The 20,066-nt window shown below is 39.4% G+C and overlaps 1 protein-coding gene across 10 annotated transcripts in view; it reads right to left on the bottom strand.

Moving 5' to 3' along the window:
* The window catches only part of NRXN1 (neurexin 1), a 541,621-nt gene that overhangs the window by 212,546 nt on the left and 309,009 nt on the right, over positions 1–20,066 (bottom strand). For all 10 annotated transcript variants that reach the window (XM_065679616.1, XM_065679620.1, XM_065679618.1 and 7 more), the window contains one exon: positions 3,089–3,270. In XM_065679616.1, coding sequence (XP_065535688.1) covers positions 3,089–3,270 — 182 coding nt within the window. The remainder of the gene's footprint in view (positions 1–3,088; positions 3,271–20,066) is intronic.

Raw genomic sequence — 20,066 nt, 5'->3', positions numbered from 1 at the left:
CATCTATAACAGAAGTAAAGTGACTGCTATGAAAACTAAACGTTGCATCTCTGGATGACTAAATCATATTAACATCCCTTTCTTGCAGCACAGGGATGTATACGTTTCATACACACAACCAGTACTTTATATTGAGAATGCTACAGTGCAGGTGGAGTTTTACAATAACCTATCTTGGAATTTAAAATATTCGCACTGGCACTGTTAAGCATCTGGTAGCAACACAGATTACACAAGTTTAAAAATGTTTTCATATTAACAATGGTTATTTGGGGAGGTTAAATGATTAGTTTAAATAAATGTGTTCCTAACCTAACACTAAAGCTGTGATTCAGATGATCAAGTAGCAATTTTCGAAATCAGAATTTGTTATGAGCTTGATTTCATTATTAGGTTTACATCATCTTTAAGTAAACAGAATAATAAAGAGGGCAAGCACACACTGAAGTACTGTAATCAAACTCGTAATTTCCTCTTCCATTTCTAGAATGCAGAAGGTTAAGAGCAAGCTACTTCACAGCTCTGTTCTGAAACATCCCAAATAAGTGCCCTTCCCAACCTGCTAGGGAGGACTACCATTCACATTTTTTTAACTCAAAGCAATAGTTCTAAACTTTCTTAGCCATCATTCTGCTGAAAAGACACTTAAAACCTATCCTTACGCATCTGCTTGAAATGCTGCAACTGTGTGATTAAGGACCTCCTGCGTAAAATGAAAGCTCAGTATCAAAAGAACCAGTTTCTATCATGCTTTAACTGAATCCCAGCATAATGAAAGCACAGCTATACCCCTGTTATCATGTTAACCTGTTACAACACAGGTAAGTTATCCATGCACAGTGCATCTCAGTGTACACAGGCATCTACTGCTCATGCATATTCGTCACACAAAACTGGTGAGTGGGTGTATTCAAAGGAACATGATGACCCTTCCCTCCTGCCTGTTTTTTCACCTTCCACTATTCACTTTTGCATGTTTCTGGTTACTTAGTACATAGGACATTCTTAGTGGCACCTCAACAAGAGTGCAGGAAGGAAGTTTTGAATGACACAACCCTCCTACCACTTTCATTACGGCAAGTTTAATGCAGTTGCTGCCAGTATTGAAAAACTGCAATCCAATAAACTATTTTCAAACATATATACAGGCTACTCTATGTTCCTTTTTATTTTTATCACCGCAATGCTTCACAACATCTTGCTGCGCTAAAACAGATCTCAGGTAAAGTTCTCAGAAGCGCCCACAGTTCACCAGCTTTAGTAAGATACATGTTCCTTGGTATCATGAGTGCTTCTGAAAATACTGCCCTTCAACTTTCTTTCAAATGCTATTCTTATTTGAAAAAGATTCTGGGATATTATATCCCACCTGTTATCCAAGCTTTACCTAACACTGATGACCCTTGTAAAAAAGTCCTTACCAGATGTCTTAGGATTTCAGGCCAACCCCTTAGTGTCTTCACTCTAGAGAGAGACTACACTGCAGCAGCTCTCAGAAGTTCCAGCCTTGTTCCAGTTAAATTTCTGCACAGTTATCATGGAGTTTGCTCTGAAGCAGAGCAGGCTCCAAGCAGGTTCCTGAAGGCTCTTGAAAAGGCAACAGGAGGAGGCCAGGATCCCCTCACAGAGCATGATTGCTCTGTTGCTGCTTTCACAGAAATTTCAGAAGACCAGTAAAGTAGAACTTATTATGTTCCCCATCCCTATTAAGCTGGTAGTGTTTCTCACCATAGAAAACTCAAAAACTCTTTTATTTTTACTGTCTGTTTCTACATCATGGGTATTAGAAAGGTATTTGGGAAAGATAAAGTAAAATATAATAAACACAAGCAGGCAATAATTTTTGATCGCCAACTCCATTACCGAACCAAATGTTGGTTTTAAAATGGAAAAATCAAGGCTAGGCAAAAGATCACAGGAATATTACAGTTTTGATAGAGTTTGGGTATAGTAAAACTACAAGAAAAACATTCCTTATTATGTTAATGAAAAATAAAACACTGTAAGAAGAAAACAACACTGTTAATCTCAGCGGGTGATTCTGGTCTCAGATTGCAAAGAAATGGGCAAATAATAACAAGACACCTGATGTTAGATGTGGCTCTGGAAATCCTCTTCAGCAACACAATACTTGCCTTGAAAAATGCAGCCTCTCAGTTTTTCTGGCACCTGGGAGAAGTTACTTTGTTTGCATTTTTAAATTAAGATTCTGCAACACCAGCCTTGGTCCACAATGCAAGAGTGCCTTTCCACAAATAAGGAGCCAGGGAAGACTGAATACCATAATTCCCTCAGATTCTGAAAATTACCACTGCTGAATCACAGCAAATGATCACTGCTTTCTGAGGGTAAAAGTGTAATTGGCTGTAGATCAATAAGTAATTTTATTCAAAAGGAACTCTTCTGTTCCTGAAAGTACAGAGATTCTTAAATAAAAATCAAACTAATACATTAAGAAAGTTGCGACTAATCTAAGCAAAATTTTATACTGCCCTAGTTACGTTTATCTCAACTGATTATTTATTTATGTTGCCATAAAAATTCAGATGCTTTCAATTTTGATTGCTAGTTATTTGCTTTAAGGCAGCTGAAATTACATTTTCAGACTTCCTAGCTTGACAATCTTGCTTTCTGCTAAAGATTTATCATGAAAAAGGTATGGTGAAACCAGAGGGTAAATTCTAGTATTAACGGTAAGCACCGTCAACTGTGATACACTGTAATTCCCCCATTGGATCCAGATTAAATCCTCCAGGATTAATGCACCTTCCTCTGACATTGCTAAATCCTGTTTTATGTAATTAGATTGCAGTAAACTGCTGCATCTGTACAGGTATGATTTTTTTATTGTACTGTAACTGTACATGATATGATTTTTAATTGAACAGCCACGTAAAGTAGCACTGTATAAATGCCTGAGACCCTTTACAGTACTGTATGCTATAAACCATTATCATTTAGCTCACCATTGACCCTGAAAGCTTCATTAACAAACCACTGTATTTACATTAAAACAAAATGCATTTTAAAAAATACAAATATAAGAGCAATCAAGAGGAAATATCAGGCGTGTGGAAATAATACTTACGATATGCAGCTCTAAATAATCTCCAAGCCCAGTAGAACTGTCCACTCGTACCAACACAGCTTCTTTCTGCACAGTACTAAACCCTATTGCCAGTCTGTCTGCACGAGTGCTTGGCCGATCATTAGGAGGCCACGTGTAAGTGATCTGTCCACCACCTTTGCTAAAGATGTATGTTGTTCCCGCTGTAAAACAGGAATAAATATCATCAGCTCACTTGCACCAATGCAAACCAACACTCTACAAAAATCAGGATGTTCTCATATAGCAAATAGATTCATAGAAACAAACAAGACTATATGTCAACATTTAGGGGCCTTTATCTCTGAAAATTCTGCAGTAAGCGCAATATTAGTGTTTTTTATATACTGCAATCAACACAAAATACAGCAATTGCAATGCCTTAAAATACCCTAGCTCTGATTCAGAAATGCGTATCTATTCAAGAGAGTTCTTAAGCATATGCTTGAAGAACACGTTTCTGTGATGTGAAGAACAGGGATGAGTTGAACCAAATGCTTTCCCAAATCGGAGCCTCTGCAGAGAAGAAATCAAGTACTTCCAGTTATCTCCTGACAGACAAAAAATGCAGCTCCTTACACAATGAAAATGATACGCAGTATGTGATAGATCACTGTGCCCAGCAAAGCAAGACTGTAACAAATACATTCAGATAAGACTACTATGGATCTGAGATTTATCAGCTTGTGACAGATGGGGATAACAAATGGAAACATACTTTACTTGTCATGTTGGGACAAAAAGAGATCAGTCTACCATCTAAGTAAGTAATGGCTTATTTGCATAATGCTCAATGTATAACTTACAAGAGTGGAAATCTTAACATGGTATATCCAGTGTGCACTTACAAAACCTACAATGTGTTTTAAACAAATGTTGCAATCTAAAACCACTTAGCACTCAGGTGCTTAATTTCATCACCTGCATATTTCCTCTGCACTAAAATAGCAGCATATCTGGACATTTTCCATTTAAAACTTATAGCCTAACAACAGCATCTAGCAGGTAAATGGTACATGCAGTTTCATCTTTCATTTGTAAAGTCACCACAGGCTGCCCACTTCTTTTCTATGAAGACACATCAACGCTTAGGGAGATGTCAGTGCATTGTAAATACAGATGCTTGATTTTACTAGCTGTTCTAAGCTGGCTCACTCTGTGGCTACTCTCAATTTTATTAGATGCAATTCAGTTTATTCCACCCAATACTCTCACTACACACTTCCCATATTCACATAAGGAGATAATATGTAACAACATACTTGTAATTTTCCTACTTTCTTTCAAGATCGACCAAAAATGCTGTGAGGATCTAAAACTCCTGGAACACATCAACTTTTAAAGCCAAAACCAAGAAAGGCTGTACAGTTACACCACTCCTTCAACTTCCAGATCAAAATCTTACTTTACTGCTGAACAAGACTGCTTTGCATCAGACTCAAAGCAAAAAAGTCACCTGGTCTTTTTGAAAAGATAGCCTGCATTTACTCCTAACATCAGTTTTCCTTTATGGAATTATGTACCTAACCGTTAGTTTTTTCCAGTACAATCAATCTGTAATATTTTATGCACTGTGCATAACACTTAAAAAATGGTAAAGCTCATTTTATATCAACACACTTGCAGGTTTGCACTGCGCTTCAAATAGATCTCTTGGCTTTTCTCTCGATGGCAAAATACCAACCTACATGTGTTTTAGGAAAACCTGTCAACTCTCTTTAGCAAAGGCAAACACAGTAACATCTGATATCTAAGGTTTCACTTACACTCCAAGTGAAATCAGGATTTACTGTCATTCCAAAGAGTTGGTAGAGATAGGGGCTGTACCTTAAAAAAGCTTGGTAATGAACATGACCAAATTGTGTCTGGTTTAGGAATATGTCCGACAAAAACTCTGGTCATAGTACATCCCAGAACAAAGATACATGAGACAGGTAATATCACTCTTAATGATCCCAGAGTTCTCCTACTTGCTGCTTGTGTTGACTTCAAATCTTGAGCTAGTTGAGGAGTGAGTTTGGACCTTCCTACAGTACATTTAACATTGGTGTCTGCAGTGAAAGGATTTATTCTGTGTTGATGAAAAACTCAGGGTGTGATCCAAAGCTCATTAAAAACAGTGTCAGCCTTTCTGCTGACTTCATAAAATACTGTGTCAGGTCATGAATGAGGTTTTTATAAGTAACAAAAATGAGAAGGCTAAGAAAAAACAACTCCTTACATCTCAATGCCACAGATGAAACTGTTTGAATAGTACATAAGATTTAAGTGGGAGTGAATAATTCTCCTTTTCTTGGTTGTAACAGATGTGTTTACCCAATATAGAAGACAAAGCCTACTGAGCCATGGTGCGGTCATATTGAATACGATGACCCAGAAATAAGTCTCCAGATCTGAACAACGAGAGACTCTGCTATTCTTATTCAGAGTGAACCTCTGACACAATTTTTTGTTAAATACTGCCCTTCAAATAAACAAACGAAGAGCAATTTGTTCCATACTGCTGTTGCGTTGAAGCCAAGGCCAATGTCAGTAGGGCTGGATAAATCCAGCCGTAACTCTTGAACTATGTAGAGTCAACATCAAAGTTAAAAAACTTATCTTTCACCTATGATAACATGTGGTTTATGGTTTTCATGGCAAAGCTTTCCCTTCTTCATAACTGACCATTTTGCAGCTCTTCAAACTAACTGCATGCCTGGTAGCAGCCTAATGAATCCATGTTGATGAATACAGCTCTGCCTCTGTCTAAGCTGTACAGGGAGTCACGTTCTTTGAATTTCCTGTATTAATTATGAAAAAAATGGGTCGGAAGCCATTTGAGAATAGATCCTCTAGTGTTTGTATTTCAAAAAAGACAAATATAATAATGTAAAATTTATTACTCTGGGATTGATCTCAGCTTATAGCCCAACCTCCCATTAACTATTAAAAGCAAGAAACTGAGTAGTTGTTTGAAACCACCCTGCTCACTGTCAATCTTGGATATGTTAACAACAGAGGAAGCCTAATTCACTTGCTCCATAAAGGCTTTTATGCTCCCTGACAAACCTTATAATGTCTCGGCCGCTCTCTCAGAACACTGTCACTAAAAACCAGTCATTCTCCTTCTTTCTCTTAGCTTATGGCACTGTGCTGTTTGGAGTTTATCATCTCAAGAGACTTGAAAGCAGAATTAGAATGTCAAGAATAGCAACGCCATCAGCACAGTACTTGTAAGTAGGCAACTTTGTAACATGCCAGTTCTATCTCTCAGCCACAGAATTTACTGCATAATTCTTTACACGTCCATGCACCTACACAATGTTTAGGAAAAATGTCCATACAGCTCTTTGAAATTCCTAACCATAAAAGCGTAGTTCCTATTGTAACAAATTGCCAGTGGTCAAGATACAGTAATGTTTTTTAATGGCCTGGGTCCCTCAAGTCCTCCTTGTTTGCAAAATTCATCTTTATGAAATAGAGCATTCATTTCAGCACAGCCTGGCAGCAACTCAAGGACATCTGCTTACCTATATAGTACTAAGCAGATAAATATTTTGTTTAGTACCCATTTACTGTATCTATTACTGTGTATGACTGCAAAGCTTTTCAATATTTATTGCTCTGAAGTCACATTTGATGCAGTTTAATAGTTTGCTCAAATCAACAACAAATCAACAGCTTTCTACCTTCCTCGTGTTCATCCCCATTTTGTGTTCATGGTATACTGCACTAGTGTACATAATTCTGTTTTTCCCACATAATGTTAGTAACCTTAATGTTTATTTCCAACATTCACATCAGGTTTTGGATGCTGATTAAGTGAATGCAATGGTTTGATTGAGCTCTGGACCCCAGTGAACTGTGATTCTATCCCACTCTGTAGCTGAAAAACTAAAGACTGAAGCCTATAAACATCAATAATGAAAACTATCAGCTGCTCTTTCATTAACAGTAAAGCAATTTTCAACTATTACAAAAAACCATGAAGGGTAAGCACTGCTGGTTATAATGAAAAATTACCCAATAATGTGATTTCTTCCTTCTGGATATTATCGGTACTTTCCTTCATTGTGGGCTAGAATGTGAACCCTCTTATTTCCACTGGTAACTAGTTACTTGCATTGACAAACCTGCTGAATCCAGTGAGACTATTTGTGTAGGCTACTACTAATTACCAAGAGCGAAGAAGATACAATATTTATATATTGTATATATATGAGTATATATATATACATACACATTTTCCATACATCTGTATAGAGGAACTAATCACACTTCAGGGCAGCATACAGATCTCAATTAATACTTCTTGTTACGTTTTCATCTATGTATTTTTATCCTGCACAAGCTGAAGTTACAGAAAAGTACACAACATTGTAGATTTGTACAGATTTTCTAAGGTAAGTAAAAGGAATGATTCAAGTCTGAAGCATGATATCTTGCAGGGGGGAGACAGAGGGGACAGTGTCTAAATGATCAGTTCAGTGGATGAAAAAAAACCTCTTCCATGTGTTTCTTCTTAGACTGTTATATGTTATTTATACAGAACAAAGAATATACATGCCACAGGGTTGAGGTGAGGAGGGAATGGCCATTAGAGTTAATCATGGAAAGAAGATGGGAAGACCTGCTGGAAGAAACATTTCACAGAATCACAGAATCACAGAATCCCAAGGGTTGGAAGGGACCTAAAAAGATCATCTAGTCCAACCCCCCTGCAAGAGCAGGGTAACCTACAGTACATCACACAGGAACTTGTCCAGGCGGGCCTTGAATATCTCCAGTGTAGGAGACTCCACAACCCCCCTGGGCAACCTGTTCCAGTGCTCTGTCACTCTTACAGTAAAGAAGTTCTTCCTGATGTTAACGTGGAACTTCCTATGTTCCAGTTTACACCCATTGCCCCTTGTCCTATCACTGGATATCACTGAAAAAAGCCTAGCTCCATCATCCTGACACCTACCCTTCACATATTTGTAAACATTGATGAGGTCACCCCTCAGTCTCCTCTTTTGCAAGCTAAAGAGACCCAGCTCCCTCAGCCTCTCCTCATAAGGGAGATGTTCCACTCCCTTAATCATCTTTGTGGCTCTGCGCTGGACTCCTTCAAGCAATTCCCTGTCCTTCTTGAACAGAGGGGCCCAGAACTGGACGCAATATTCCAGATGCGGCCTCACCAAGGCTGAGTAGAGGGGGAGGAGAACCTCTCTTGACCTACTAACCACTCCCTTTCTAATGCACCCTAAGATGCCATTTGCCTTCTTGGCCACAAGAGCACATTGCTGGCTCATGGTCATCCTCCTATCCACCAGGACCCCCAGATCCCTTTCCCCTTCACTACTTTCCAGCAGGTCAACCCCCAACCTGTACTGGTACATGGGGTTGTTCTTCCCCAGATGCAAGACTCTACACTTGCCCTTGTTAAATTTCATCAAGTTTCTCCCCGCCCAACTCTCCAGCCTGTCCAGGTCTCGCTGAATGGCAGCACAGTCCTCTGGTGTGTCAGCCACTCCTCCCAGTTTTGTGTCATCAGCGAACTTGCTGAGGGTGCACTCAGTTCCCTCATCCAGGTCATTGATGAAAATATTAAACAGCACCGGTCCCAGCACCGACCCCTGAGGAACTCCACTAGTCACAGACCTCCAGCTAGATTCTGCGCCATTGACCACAACTCTCTGCCTTCTTCCTCTCAACCAGTTCTCGATCCACCTCACTACTTGATCGTCAAGCCCACACTTCCTTAGCTTATCTATGAGGATGCTGTGTGAGACAGTATCAAATGCCTTACTGAAATCAAGAAAAACTACATCTACCGCTCTACCATCATCCCTCCACCTAGTCACTTCCTCATAGAAGGCTATAAGGTTGGTCATACATGACTTCCCCCTCATAAAACCATGTTGGCTGTTCTTAATGACCCCCTCATCCTTGATATGCCTAGTGATGGAGTCAAGAATAAGTTGTTCCATCATCTTTCCAGGGATGGAGGTAAGGCTGACCGGTCTATAATTACCCGGGTCCTCCTTCTTGCCCTTCTTATAGATTGGTGTGACCTTTGCCATCCGCCAATCCTCGGGCACCTCGCCCGTTTCCCACGACTTACCAAAGATGATGGAAAGTGGCCTAGCAATGACCTCCGCCAGCTCCCTCAGCACCCGTGGGTGCATTCCATCCGGACCCATCGATTTACAGATGTCCAGTTTGCATAGCTGATCCCTAACCCAATCCTCATCTACCAAAGCAAACTCCTCCTTTGTCCTGACTCCTTCTGGGGCTATAGAAATCCGGGGCCCTCGGGGAGAGTCTGCAGGAGTAAAGACAGAGGCAAAGAAGGCATTCAGCACCTCTGCCTTCTTTATATCCTCTGTCTCCAGGGCACCCACTTCGTTCAGCAGTGGGCCTATATTGCCTCTTGTTTTAGTTTTATTTGCTATGTATTTGAAGAAGCCCTTTCTATTGTCTTTAACCCGACTAGCAAGATTGAGTTCCAAGGAGGCCTTAGCTGTCCTAATTGCCTCCCTACATCCTCTAACAACTGTCCTATATTCCTCCCAAGCGGCCAGCCCCTCCTTCCATAATCCATAGATTCTCCTTTTCCACTTGAGTTTGCCCAGCAGCTCCTTGTTTAACCACGCCGGTCTCCTAGATCCCTTACTTGACTTCCTACTCATTGGGACGCTCCGATCCTGAGCTTGGAAGAAGCGGTCCTTGAATGCTAACCAACTATCTTGAGCCCCTTTACCGCCTAGTACACTTTCCCATGAGACTTCCCTTAGCAGTTGACTGAAGAGGCCAAAGTTGGCCCTTTGGAAATCCAGAACTGTGGCTTTGCTAGGTATTCTATTCCTCCCACACAGGATCCTAAACTCCACCATCTCATGGTCACTGCAGCCAAGGCTGCCATTGACCGTCACCACTTCGACCAAACCCTCCTTGTTGGCGAGTACTAAATCTAGCAGCGCTGCTCCCCTAGTTGGTACGTCCACCATTTGCATTAAGAAATTATCATCAATGCACTCGAGGAACCTCCTAGACTGTGAATGACTGGCTGTGTGAGTCTTCCAGCAAATATCGGGGTAGTTAAAGTCCCCCACGACGACTAAGGCATGTAGTCGCGAGGCTACTTCCAGTTGCCTGTAGAAAGCCTCATCAACTCCTTCGTCCTGATCAGGAGGTCTGTAATAGACCCCCACAACTGTATCACCCGTGCCAGTCAGCCCCTTGATTCGTACCCACAGACATTCCACTTCAAACTAAATATCAGATTCAACTACTTCCTGAAGGCATCCTGGTATGCTCTCTCCCACTAATCTGGGCAGGAGCCTGAATATGAATTGTAACTGCTTTGCTGCAACAACAACATGAGGCTTCTCTTAAGTACAGTCTATTTAACAGCAGAAGAGGTGCACTGCATCAGGAGGAGATTTTCAAATAGATAATTGCCTGTAGCTCTCAAAAAATCTTGAGCCACAGGGGTAAGAATGGAGAATGATGTCTCATTTTCTGGCCAGGTTCCTCCTAGGTTCGCAGATAATAGGGTATAGGAGTGTTTTCATGATGTTCCTTTTGAATATCACAAAGCTAAGTTTGACCACACTCAGCTTGGAAAACTTTAAAGGGTCATAGTTTTCCTGGAAATTGAGTGCCACTCAAAACAATTTCTGGGGCTAGCAGTCTTACCATGCCCGTACATTTGTCAACTGTAAGATCACAAACTGCATAGCACAATTCCTTAGTAATAAGATTACTTCATTCATTGATCTCTCATTCCACCAGAGTAACTGTAAGATTCACTGACCAAACCAGCATTGACAAAGACTGCTGCTGTTGGGTTTCGTTATCACTATCTTCATTAATACATTGTATCATCTTTCCACATCAGGTAAAGTTGCTAATGGAATCAAGAGAATGGAAAATGCCTATCTGCCTACTGTCAGCCTCCTGTGGCACCCACCTTCCACTATGCTACAGCTAAGCTCTAAAATTCAGTGTTTCTGTTAAAGAGACTGAAGCCACATCATGTTTACAGTGGCTGCTGCTAGCTGAACCTCCAAACTTCCAACACTGTGTCTAATACTACTGAGGCACCTGTAATCCCTGCATATATTAATGCTGTACTGATGGTGATCTAGAACTGGAACCTGTTTCATCACACAGGACATGTCTTCAAAGTTGTGGTCAAGAGGCTAGCTTCACCCAGACAACAACTAGATGAACATGACGTCAACCAGATCAACCAGCAGCCCAAATGTTTCATTAAAATGGGCCAACAAAGCAGTATCCCCAGTATATAAAAGATGCTGACAAAGAAATGCCCTCACCTTGTTGCTGTTGTCTGCTACCTCTATCAACCAGTCAATGCCAGTATTAAACAGGTAGAGATAAGACACAGCCTCCTACATTCCTTGATAAACAGAAACTGCGATATGGAGTTAATATTAATTCAAACACAACCTTACACTGTATTGTAGAAATCCTCTTCCCAATCCACTATAGAGACTCTGATTTGCTTTATCAGAGCCAACACGGCTTTTCATCACACTACCTTCAAGTTTTCAGGGATCTATAAAACAGTGCTGTGCATGGTTTATGATATTCAGCTATCCCCAAGAGCTGTCTCCAGGTAAAGGTCTATGTGATAATAGAACAACAGTCTCTAGTCAAGCTGAGCCTCCTGGCCTTTGCAATGACATTTATTGCAGATCCAAGGCAGTAACACAGAAGCTTTTTCCTCATTTTTTTTCCACAGACCACTGAGGAAAGAGTTGCTTTAGGTAGCTTAACCAGCTCGGCACCATGCTCTCCCTCCACGAACACAAAGGCATGTGCACAAAAACTGAAAAACAAACAAACCAAGAAAACCAGGAAACCACTCCTTTCTTACTTCTTTCCTCCAGTCTGTGGCAACGGTATGTGCACAACACCATGACCTGGTAAATGCTTTGTAAGTGGCACAACAACATTCTCACCCATCTAAAATGAGCCGTAGGCTCTTCCCAGAATTTGACTTTCTGGCAACAGGCTCTTAATTAAAAGGAGTGCTCAACCTGAGACTGATTGATCACTAGCTCAACTGATAAATGTGCAACTATACCTTTGGCTTCAAACACTCAGACTGAAGCACAGTCTGATTCCAGGTAATTCTCATCATTTTTTCTGAGAACCTCATGGAATACGGTTCGTGGAATTCTCCACTGAATCACAGAATGGTTTGGATTGGAAGGGATCTTAAAGGTCATCTAGTTCCTTCCCCCTGCCATGGGCAGGGACACCTTTCACTAGACCAGTGGAAGCCCCATCAAACCTGGCCTTGAAAACTAGGTCACGTCGTATGTTTCCCAGAAATGCAAGAAAGAAAGGCTTATTCCATGTGGGAAGATTGCCAAACTTATTTAAGACCCTTTAAATGTTAAACATGCTATACAAACACAAACCCTCCTTGTTTCTCTCTTTGTTCTTTATAGCTCGTGGTTTATATTTTACACTGCACACCACAATAAAGGGGGGGAAGGGAGGAAATACTCCATTCCAGCTCCAACTGCTCTTGTTATTTTATTTGCTAAGTTTCAAATGTGAAGTCTTATTTTTAGAAATTTTTGCTGTGAAGGAAAAACTTACGGAGCTACAGAACATATCCACTGTCCTTGCTCATCCTCCAATAGCTTTTTAATCCAATAGCCAAGTTCTGCCAAATTTGACAGAGGGGTAGACAGTAACTTCAAACAAAATCCACTCTTAGCAGTTTAATGAAAATCAATGACTGTGAAAAAGAGAAATCTGTAGAGCTCAACTATTATATTTTCTGCTTGGCACTTGGTAATTGCCAAATATTGGTGGACCAGGCAATACACTCAGTGTACTGTGCTGGCCAGACAATGGTGTCACACATTTGAAGTGCCATCAGTAGCTCTGGGAAGACAGAGGAACAGAAGCTATTGGATTTTTAAAGCAAGAGAGAGCAACATTTGGAAATAAGGCACCATTATATTAAAAAAAAAAAGGATTCTATATTTTTGATGCTTTTAGAATAAATGTTCATATTTCGAGTCAAAATACCCTATTTATCTACAATGAGAGTATCTAGCTCTACTAATTTCAATAGGATCACTAAGGGACAAACAACTAAAACTTTTGAGTGATGACAGCTCAACGGATGTGTGCACCTATACGGAACAACACTTATGCAGCTTAGTATCAGCATTACAAGCTAGCATCATTCTTACCAACATAAATGACGCAGTTGGTTAAAATGAGTTTCACAGAACTTAAAGAATTTTTCATCTGGAGTGATTCTAATATCTTCACTCAAACCAAGTAGCACCTACACCTCAAATGACCCCATTCATTTACATTAGATCACTTAAGTGGAGTAAAGTACTACTCAGTTTGAGTAGGCACATCAAACTAAGAGCTTTCAATTTTGTTTAACATGAATATAATTTTGAGAAGGACCTTAGCTAAGGAAGAACTAGCTGAAAGGACTCCTAAGAGCATGTAGAAATTAGAGTATCTGTTCATCTGACTTATTAACAAAACATGCATTGATTTACTGAATGCCAATAGACTTGATAGTATTTAAGCACTGATTCTGTAAAATTACTTTGATTAGCTTTGAAACGTCCACAGAAATAAAATTCTGGGGTTTGTGGATCTCATTATCATGTCCATTTTTTACAAAAACTATGATTTATTTTATTAAAAGGTTCAGTCTTTCTAATGCAAATCTGACACAGACTGGTAAAAGAAAATTATTGTTCTTCTCCAGAATCGCTCAGTTTAAAAATTCCACTGGCTGCCTATTACCTACCACTTTTCCAGCATGGATGGCTGTTCAAAATGAATTTAGAACTTTTCTGCATGAAATGCAAGTCAAGTAATACCCACTATTGCCTTGCACCTTTATGTAATATAGGAGGTTACAAAATTGTATCTTTCTGAAATCAAAGCTGCTTTAAATATCATAATGCAGTCAACATGAAACATTTTAATCCATTATAACTCTATTAAAGGTAACAAGGATACAACATGTCTGCTTCTGAAAGCCTGCCAAAAGTCAAGATGGAAAAGAAGTCAAACATCTATAAACAAGGGAAAGTTTTATTCTTCCTCCAACTTTGTAAAGTTACAGTTAAATTTCTTGAGCAGTGTCTAGAGAAGTGGAAATCACATTGTTGGGAAACATATATGAGAAGACAATGAGATGAAAAATACTCCCGAACAGATAGCATGCAAAGGCATTATGAGACTGAAATTAATAAACTCAAGTACCCTTGAAGACAACAGGACTGTTCTGGTCCCCACATTCCATACATTAGGAAATGTCAAGGCCCTATACTTCAATTTAACAACTGCTACATTAAATTCCATTAAAATAAACAGACTGCACATGCAGTGATTTGCTTCTTACAGCTTATTAGTTGTGCCAACATATAAAAGGAATGCAATTAAGGGGCTAGTTAGTTGAAGGGATTTCTAACAGGATGCAGAAACTAGGACATGAGCTCAAACACTACGCAGGTTGATAGAGACCAAATGTTGTTACCATCTGTTGGTGGCCTATGTGAAATCATTCAGTGGTTACAGTCCAGGGACCTTACAAACTCAACAGATACCTGGCAAAAGTTAGGAATTCCATAAGCCAAGTAACTTGAGATGTTAAGAGTTTCCAAGCTTGCTCAACTGCGAGTCCCGTAAGCTGAAGACACCAGTATCTGAACATCTAACGCAGAAGTAGCTCTGCACAGATGTCCATATAGGCCAAAAAACAGTGGTGGGAAATCCAAAACTAAATTTTCTCTGTATAGGTCCATCAAAAGACAATGTAGCTTTCAAAGAAATAATTTAATACTTTTTAAAAGTCACTATTTCATGCAAAACAGTGCCTGAAGTTATGCTTTTAGTCAAGCACCTCAGTGGTATCCTGATTCTCAGAAGAGGCGCAGCATTTCCGGTAATCTTTAAAAATCAAACCCCTATTCTATAATGAAGATGCAAACATTTGAAATAGCTGGCCTTAACTGATTTAATTAAGTTAAAACAGACAGAAGTTTGGCTGCAAATGTTTAGGATGCTTCCAGGTTAAAGCCTTTATTTCTTATTGGCTTCCTTACTAACACAATACTCCAGCTATCCAATCTTGCATTAACTTAGTTATTTTTACGTGACATTTATATTATCTTCCTTGCTAAATTGTGCATCTTATAATTTCATCTTGAAAAATCCTGAAATACTTAGAGCTCTCTAAAGCAGTAAAAATTGGTTTTACAAGAAATGCATAACATGGTGAAAATAAAAGAACTGCTAACTGCAAGCCTGTTAAATTCACAGAAAACTAATAAATGCATAAGGATGTCAGATGCTGCACTAAACTAAGATGCTAAGATGCTAAGAACTAAGACTAAACTAAGATAGTCCTGGCAACACCACAACTTAGAGAGTTTGCTGTGATAGAACCTCTTTTGAAAATAGCAACTTGCATTATGGACAAGGTGCAGTGAAGTTTAACATTGCTTGTTTGCAAAGGTAGCGAAGAGTAAGAAGTTCTTTGTCATACATGCTCTCCTACTGATTACTCAATTACTAACAGTAGGCAAATGAGCATGGTAGCATTTCTGAATACTTTCAAGTAGACATACATGAGCTATAGCTGCAGAAAAACAGAAACAGCATAGTTTCTTGGAGATGTGGCATCCTGAAATGCAAAACCAGCAACTGTTCTTCTAACAAAAATTAACTGAAACAAAAGATATTAAAATCTTTGGAAAAATACAGAGCTTAAACCTCCCTGAAGCACACGACTCCACCACTGAAGCAGCTGTTAGGTTGCTAGAGGCATCTCAGAGGCAGATTTGGCAAAAGGAAGAACTGATAAGCAGGCTACATATTAACTGCAGTCTGCTAGCACTGAATTGTCTTTCTAACTCCAAGCATGAGTAAGCCCAAAAATTCACTTTATTTCATTTTATTTGATATACAGAGTAATAACTGATTTAAAAAAGCCTCACATTTTCAAACCAAAGCTAGTCCTCACCGGCATTACATGTCCTCAAACCTCAGAGATGCATCAGGTAAAAAAATACACTGCAAATAGATCTGGTTGATGGGCTCAAGGGAAGCCTAAAAATAAGAAACAGCATGCAGCTATACAAATCATACTCTATCTGGAAAGATTTCCTAGTCATTATCATAAAGATTGATTCTGGGACATCAATGTTTACTTATGTTATCAAATCTGCACATGAAGCAAATAGTGTTTAATAGGGGTACACAGATCCAGCTGTATTTGAATCTTTAAGGTTATTAGACTATTACAATAACAGCTAACAGAGTCCAGCCAGGTTGGGCCAATTCACTTCCTTCCTACTTTTGTCTGTTCTACGACGTAACATATTTCCAATTGTGGTCTGGCACAAAAATGCTACATGCCTTGTGATTATGATAATTGCTATCATTCTTCTTTGGAAAGTCCTTATGCTGTTGTTTGTAAGCAACAATTCACCGCCAGCTTCAGAGGATAAAAAGCTGCAGTGAAAAATACACATCTTTTTCTTTTCACTGCTTTACATAGTTGAGTAACTACTGGGCACGGTTTAACCACTGGATGCCACAACGGTGTTTGGAGAGAACCTGAGAAAACAGTTTTGGAGGGTAAGCTGTTCATTCATCCCAGCAGGGACTAACTCAGGCATCAACTCTGACACTCCATATGCCAGTACTATTAGCTATGACTTAGCTCAACCATGTATGCAAGAAGGGTGAACAGTTCATCACCCTCCAACATTAATCCAGCCTAATTAGAGCAGAGATTTTGTGTAAGCCCAAAGGTCTGGCTGGAGGAAATTATGATTGCTTTTTACTTCCTGAAGTGAAGATCAGTCTTCAGCAGTTTGAGAAGCCTTATTTTAGTACAGCACTGCATAGTAACATACAAAATAATGTTAAGAACCCTTCAAAACTGTAATACCAATGCATGTGGAAAATTATTCTGTGCAGAAATGTGCTCAGGGATAACCCCTTTTTAAAAAAGTATTCATCTCAGTTTGTTAAAAAAAAAAGAACACAACCACAAAGCAGAACATTCCCAAGAACGGAAGGAAAAAACAATGGCTCAAATACACTAAAAACCAGCTGTACAGAATCACCTACTAACCCAGAAGTTTTGAAGACTCCTGCACTATAGCATTTCTTTCCCAGATTCACATAAAGCATGTTTATAAAAACCCTTCTACATCTCACACAAAGATTAAACCCATTGAAGACACCCAAATACTAAACTAGTGATTGTATGCTATTTGCTTTGAAATCTGCTAAATTAAATTTTACAAGTCATAAGGGAAGGAGGGCTCTCTGTCTGTCTTATAAATGTTCATCTAATGAACACGAAGTAGAAATTAAGATTCGTTATTTAAATGTAGAAGGTTTTGTTCATATCCTGTTTAGTTCTCAAAGGACACTACATACTCCTTGCTCACACATGCTGGAGTTTCAGTAAGATGGTTACTGAATGAGAGGCTGGCTTTGTGATGATTTTGCCAGCATTTCCAATAACAATGCAACCTAAACACTGCAGTAAAAGAAGGGAGTAGTATTTTTTGAATACCCTGCTGTTCTAAAGTGCATTGTGAATATTAACATATTCTAGCAAATTAGTTTGCACTCATTACCATAAGCAATTACTTACTGTTTAGATGCTACTGATATTAAATTGGCAAGCAGTTCTCAAGAACTAATACATAACATAAAAAGCTTTTCAACATTCTAACGGTATGAAAAGACAAATGTTTCTAGTAACACAGTCCCTTATAGATAGATGTCTCTCTGTGTATATAAAAAATATGTGTATCTCTTTCTATCTGATACCTCTTCTGCAGTTGCAAGTGGATAACTACCTGAGGCTCTGTGACAAGCTCTTTATAAACTCTGTTTTGATGCTGTGGAGTAAATCACAAGTACCTCAGGCCGAATGCGACACTAACATCTCATTCACGCTGAAAGAGAAACTGTTTTCATGCTCATTTTTGAAAATCATAGTTTAGAAAATACATCGAAGTGAAGTTCAGTTCTTTGCTCTCAAAGTTATTATTTGTTTCTGGTATAACACTGCCAGATAGCAAGGGTAAATCGACACTCATGTCCTCAAGCTATGGGTAGGGACAGAACAAAGTATGGAGAACCTGTCCTGCTTTCGGCAGTAACAAAAACCTGAGCCTATTTCTCTTCACTCCAAGCAAGCAGTAATCCCAAATGAAATAACCAAAGTCACCTCAAAATAAAAACCCAAGTGAGAAAAGAACCAGGCCTTCTTTTCTGAAGAACACTTAGTGAATGTTACAGAGACATTCTTAACATGGTCTCCAGCTTAACCACAGAAAAGATGCACATGAGCCAAAGAACCCAAAGAGCTTTGTAAGGAGTCTAAAACAATGAGAACAATTTGCTTTGTTGCTTAATTTACATCTTGGCCCCAAGCTTCAAGTGAATTAGGCCCCCAGCTGAGAAACACAGCATGCCTTTTTGGCTTACATGACACCATTCCTCATTTTGCTCCACACAAGAGTGGAGTCAGTGGCAGAGGCATCCCGGAGCATGTCCAAGGAATGAGGTCAAATGCGGGAATTTGGAACAGGCTCTTTCTTCCTCTGAGCCAGCCCATACTGCTGAGGAGCAAAGAACATACACCCAATGTCCTATCTGCCAGCAAGTGCCTCAAAGTTGGCCCTCTGGATACAGGATAGACACACTAATCCTTATACTCTTGGTGAGCAGAAAGACCTCAGTAAGCCCAAGTGGAACTTCAGACACATGTCAGTTAGTAATACACTCACAGATCCAGTTCTGGTGGAATTAAGCATCTACTTAAATTGCAGCCCACTGGTTGAGTGTATAAGACAGTAAACTACTTGCATGGGTATTGTGCTTACCTACCTGTTTATATAAAACTGCCGTTAATGCAACCATGAACCTTAATGAGGACCTTGGGAATCCACTGTACCAGAAACAAACCACAGTAGTTTAAGTAATTCCCAGAATACGTTTCTAAAAATATAACTTGTGATCTCAGGTCTCAATCTTTCAAGCTACATTTCAGTCTGGAACCAATCACTATAACCATCTTATCTTATAAAATACACAATATGAAATAGAAACACTAATGCACCCTTCACTCCAGGGTCACAATGATCCCTTGTCTGCCATGCCCAATTATGCACTCTTGTATTATCAGGTTGGAAATACCTTGATAAAACAAGCATCATTTTTTAAAAAATCATTCAATTAGTTCTTAAACATCTTTTGCCCTGTTCGAAGCTGAAGCACGTTCTGCACCTTTCTTGTTACTACCTTTAAAAACATACATTTCTAAACATATTTATGTTTTAAAATCAAGCTTTCCAATTAGCCTTCTGAAGTTAAACCGCTTGACTTTCAGAGCTAAAAATGATGTGTGCCCTGGTCTCTGAAACAAAGTAATGAAGTTCTCATCTGATTAGCAAACCCCATTTTTTATTCTTGTTGACCTTGAACAGAAACAAACATTCAGCAACTGTTTGTAATGAGACTGCTTCAAATAAAGTTGTGGGAATCGCCGGGAGACAAGCTCATCCGATGATGACCGACAAGTCTTGTTTATTGCTAAGCAGATGGATACTTATATACCTTGCTTGCATGTTTATAGTTTGGTTACAGAGAGATCATTGGCTTATAGCTTTTACATGTTACAAGATCATTGGTTTATAGCTTCTACATGTTTGCAGCTACACCGTGCACCCCCCCACCATCCTCCTTCTCATGCACTTATCACTTAGTGGCCTTGGCTGCGATTGGTCATAGTATGTTGCTGTTTGCCGGTGTCCTTCAGTTCCTCATTATCTGGAGTGAGAGGTTTGCACCATGTTCTACACAGATGTCTTGTTTCAGCTCGTTGATGGGAACGTGACCTTTTGACCTTTTTCGACAAGCCAATCCTCCACATAAAGTG

Source organism: Lathamus discolor, chromosome 5 (genome assembly GCF_037157495.1).
Source record: "Lathamus discolor isolate bLatDis1 chromosome 5, bLatDis1.hap1, whole genome shotgun sequence".
Lineage (NCBI taxonomy): Eukaryota > Metazoa > Chordata > Aves > Psittaciformes > Psittacidae > Lathamus > Lathamus discolor.
Note: the sequence above shows the minus strand (reverse complement) of the source record. Positions and strands in the feature narration are given on the sequence as shown.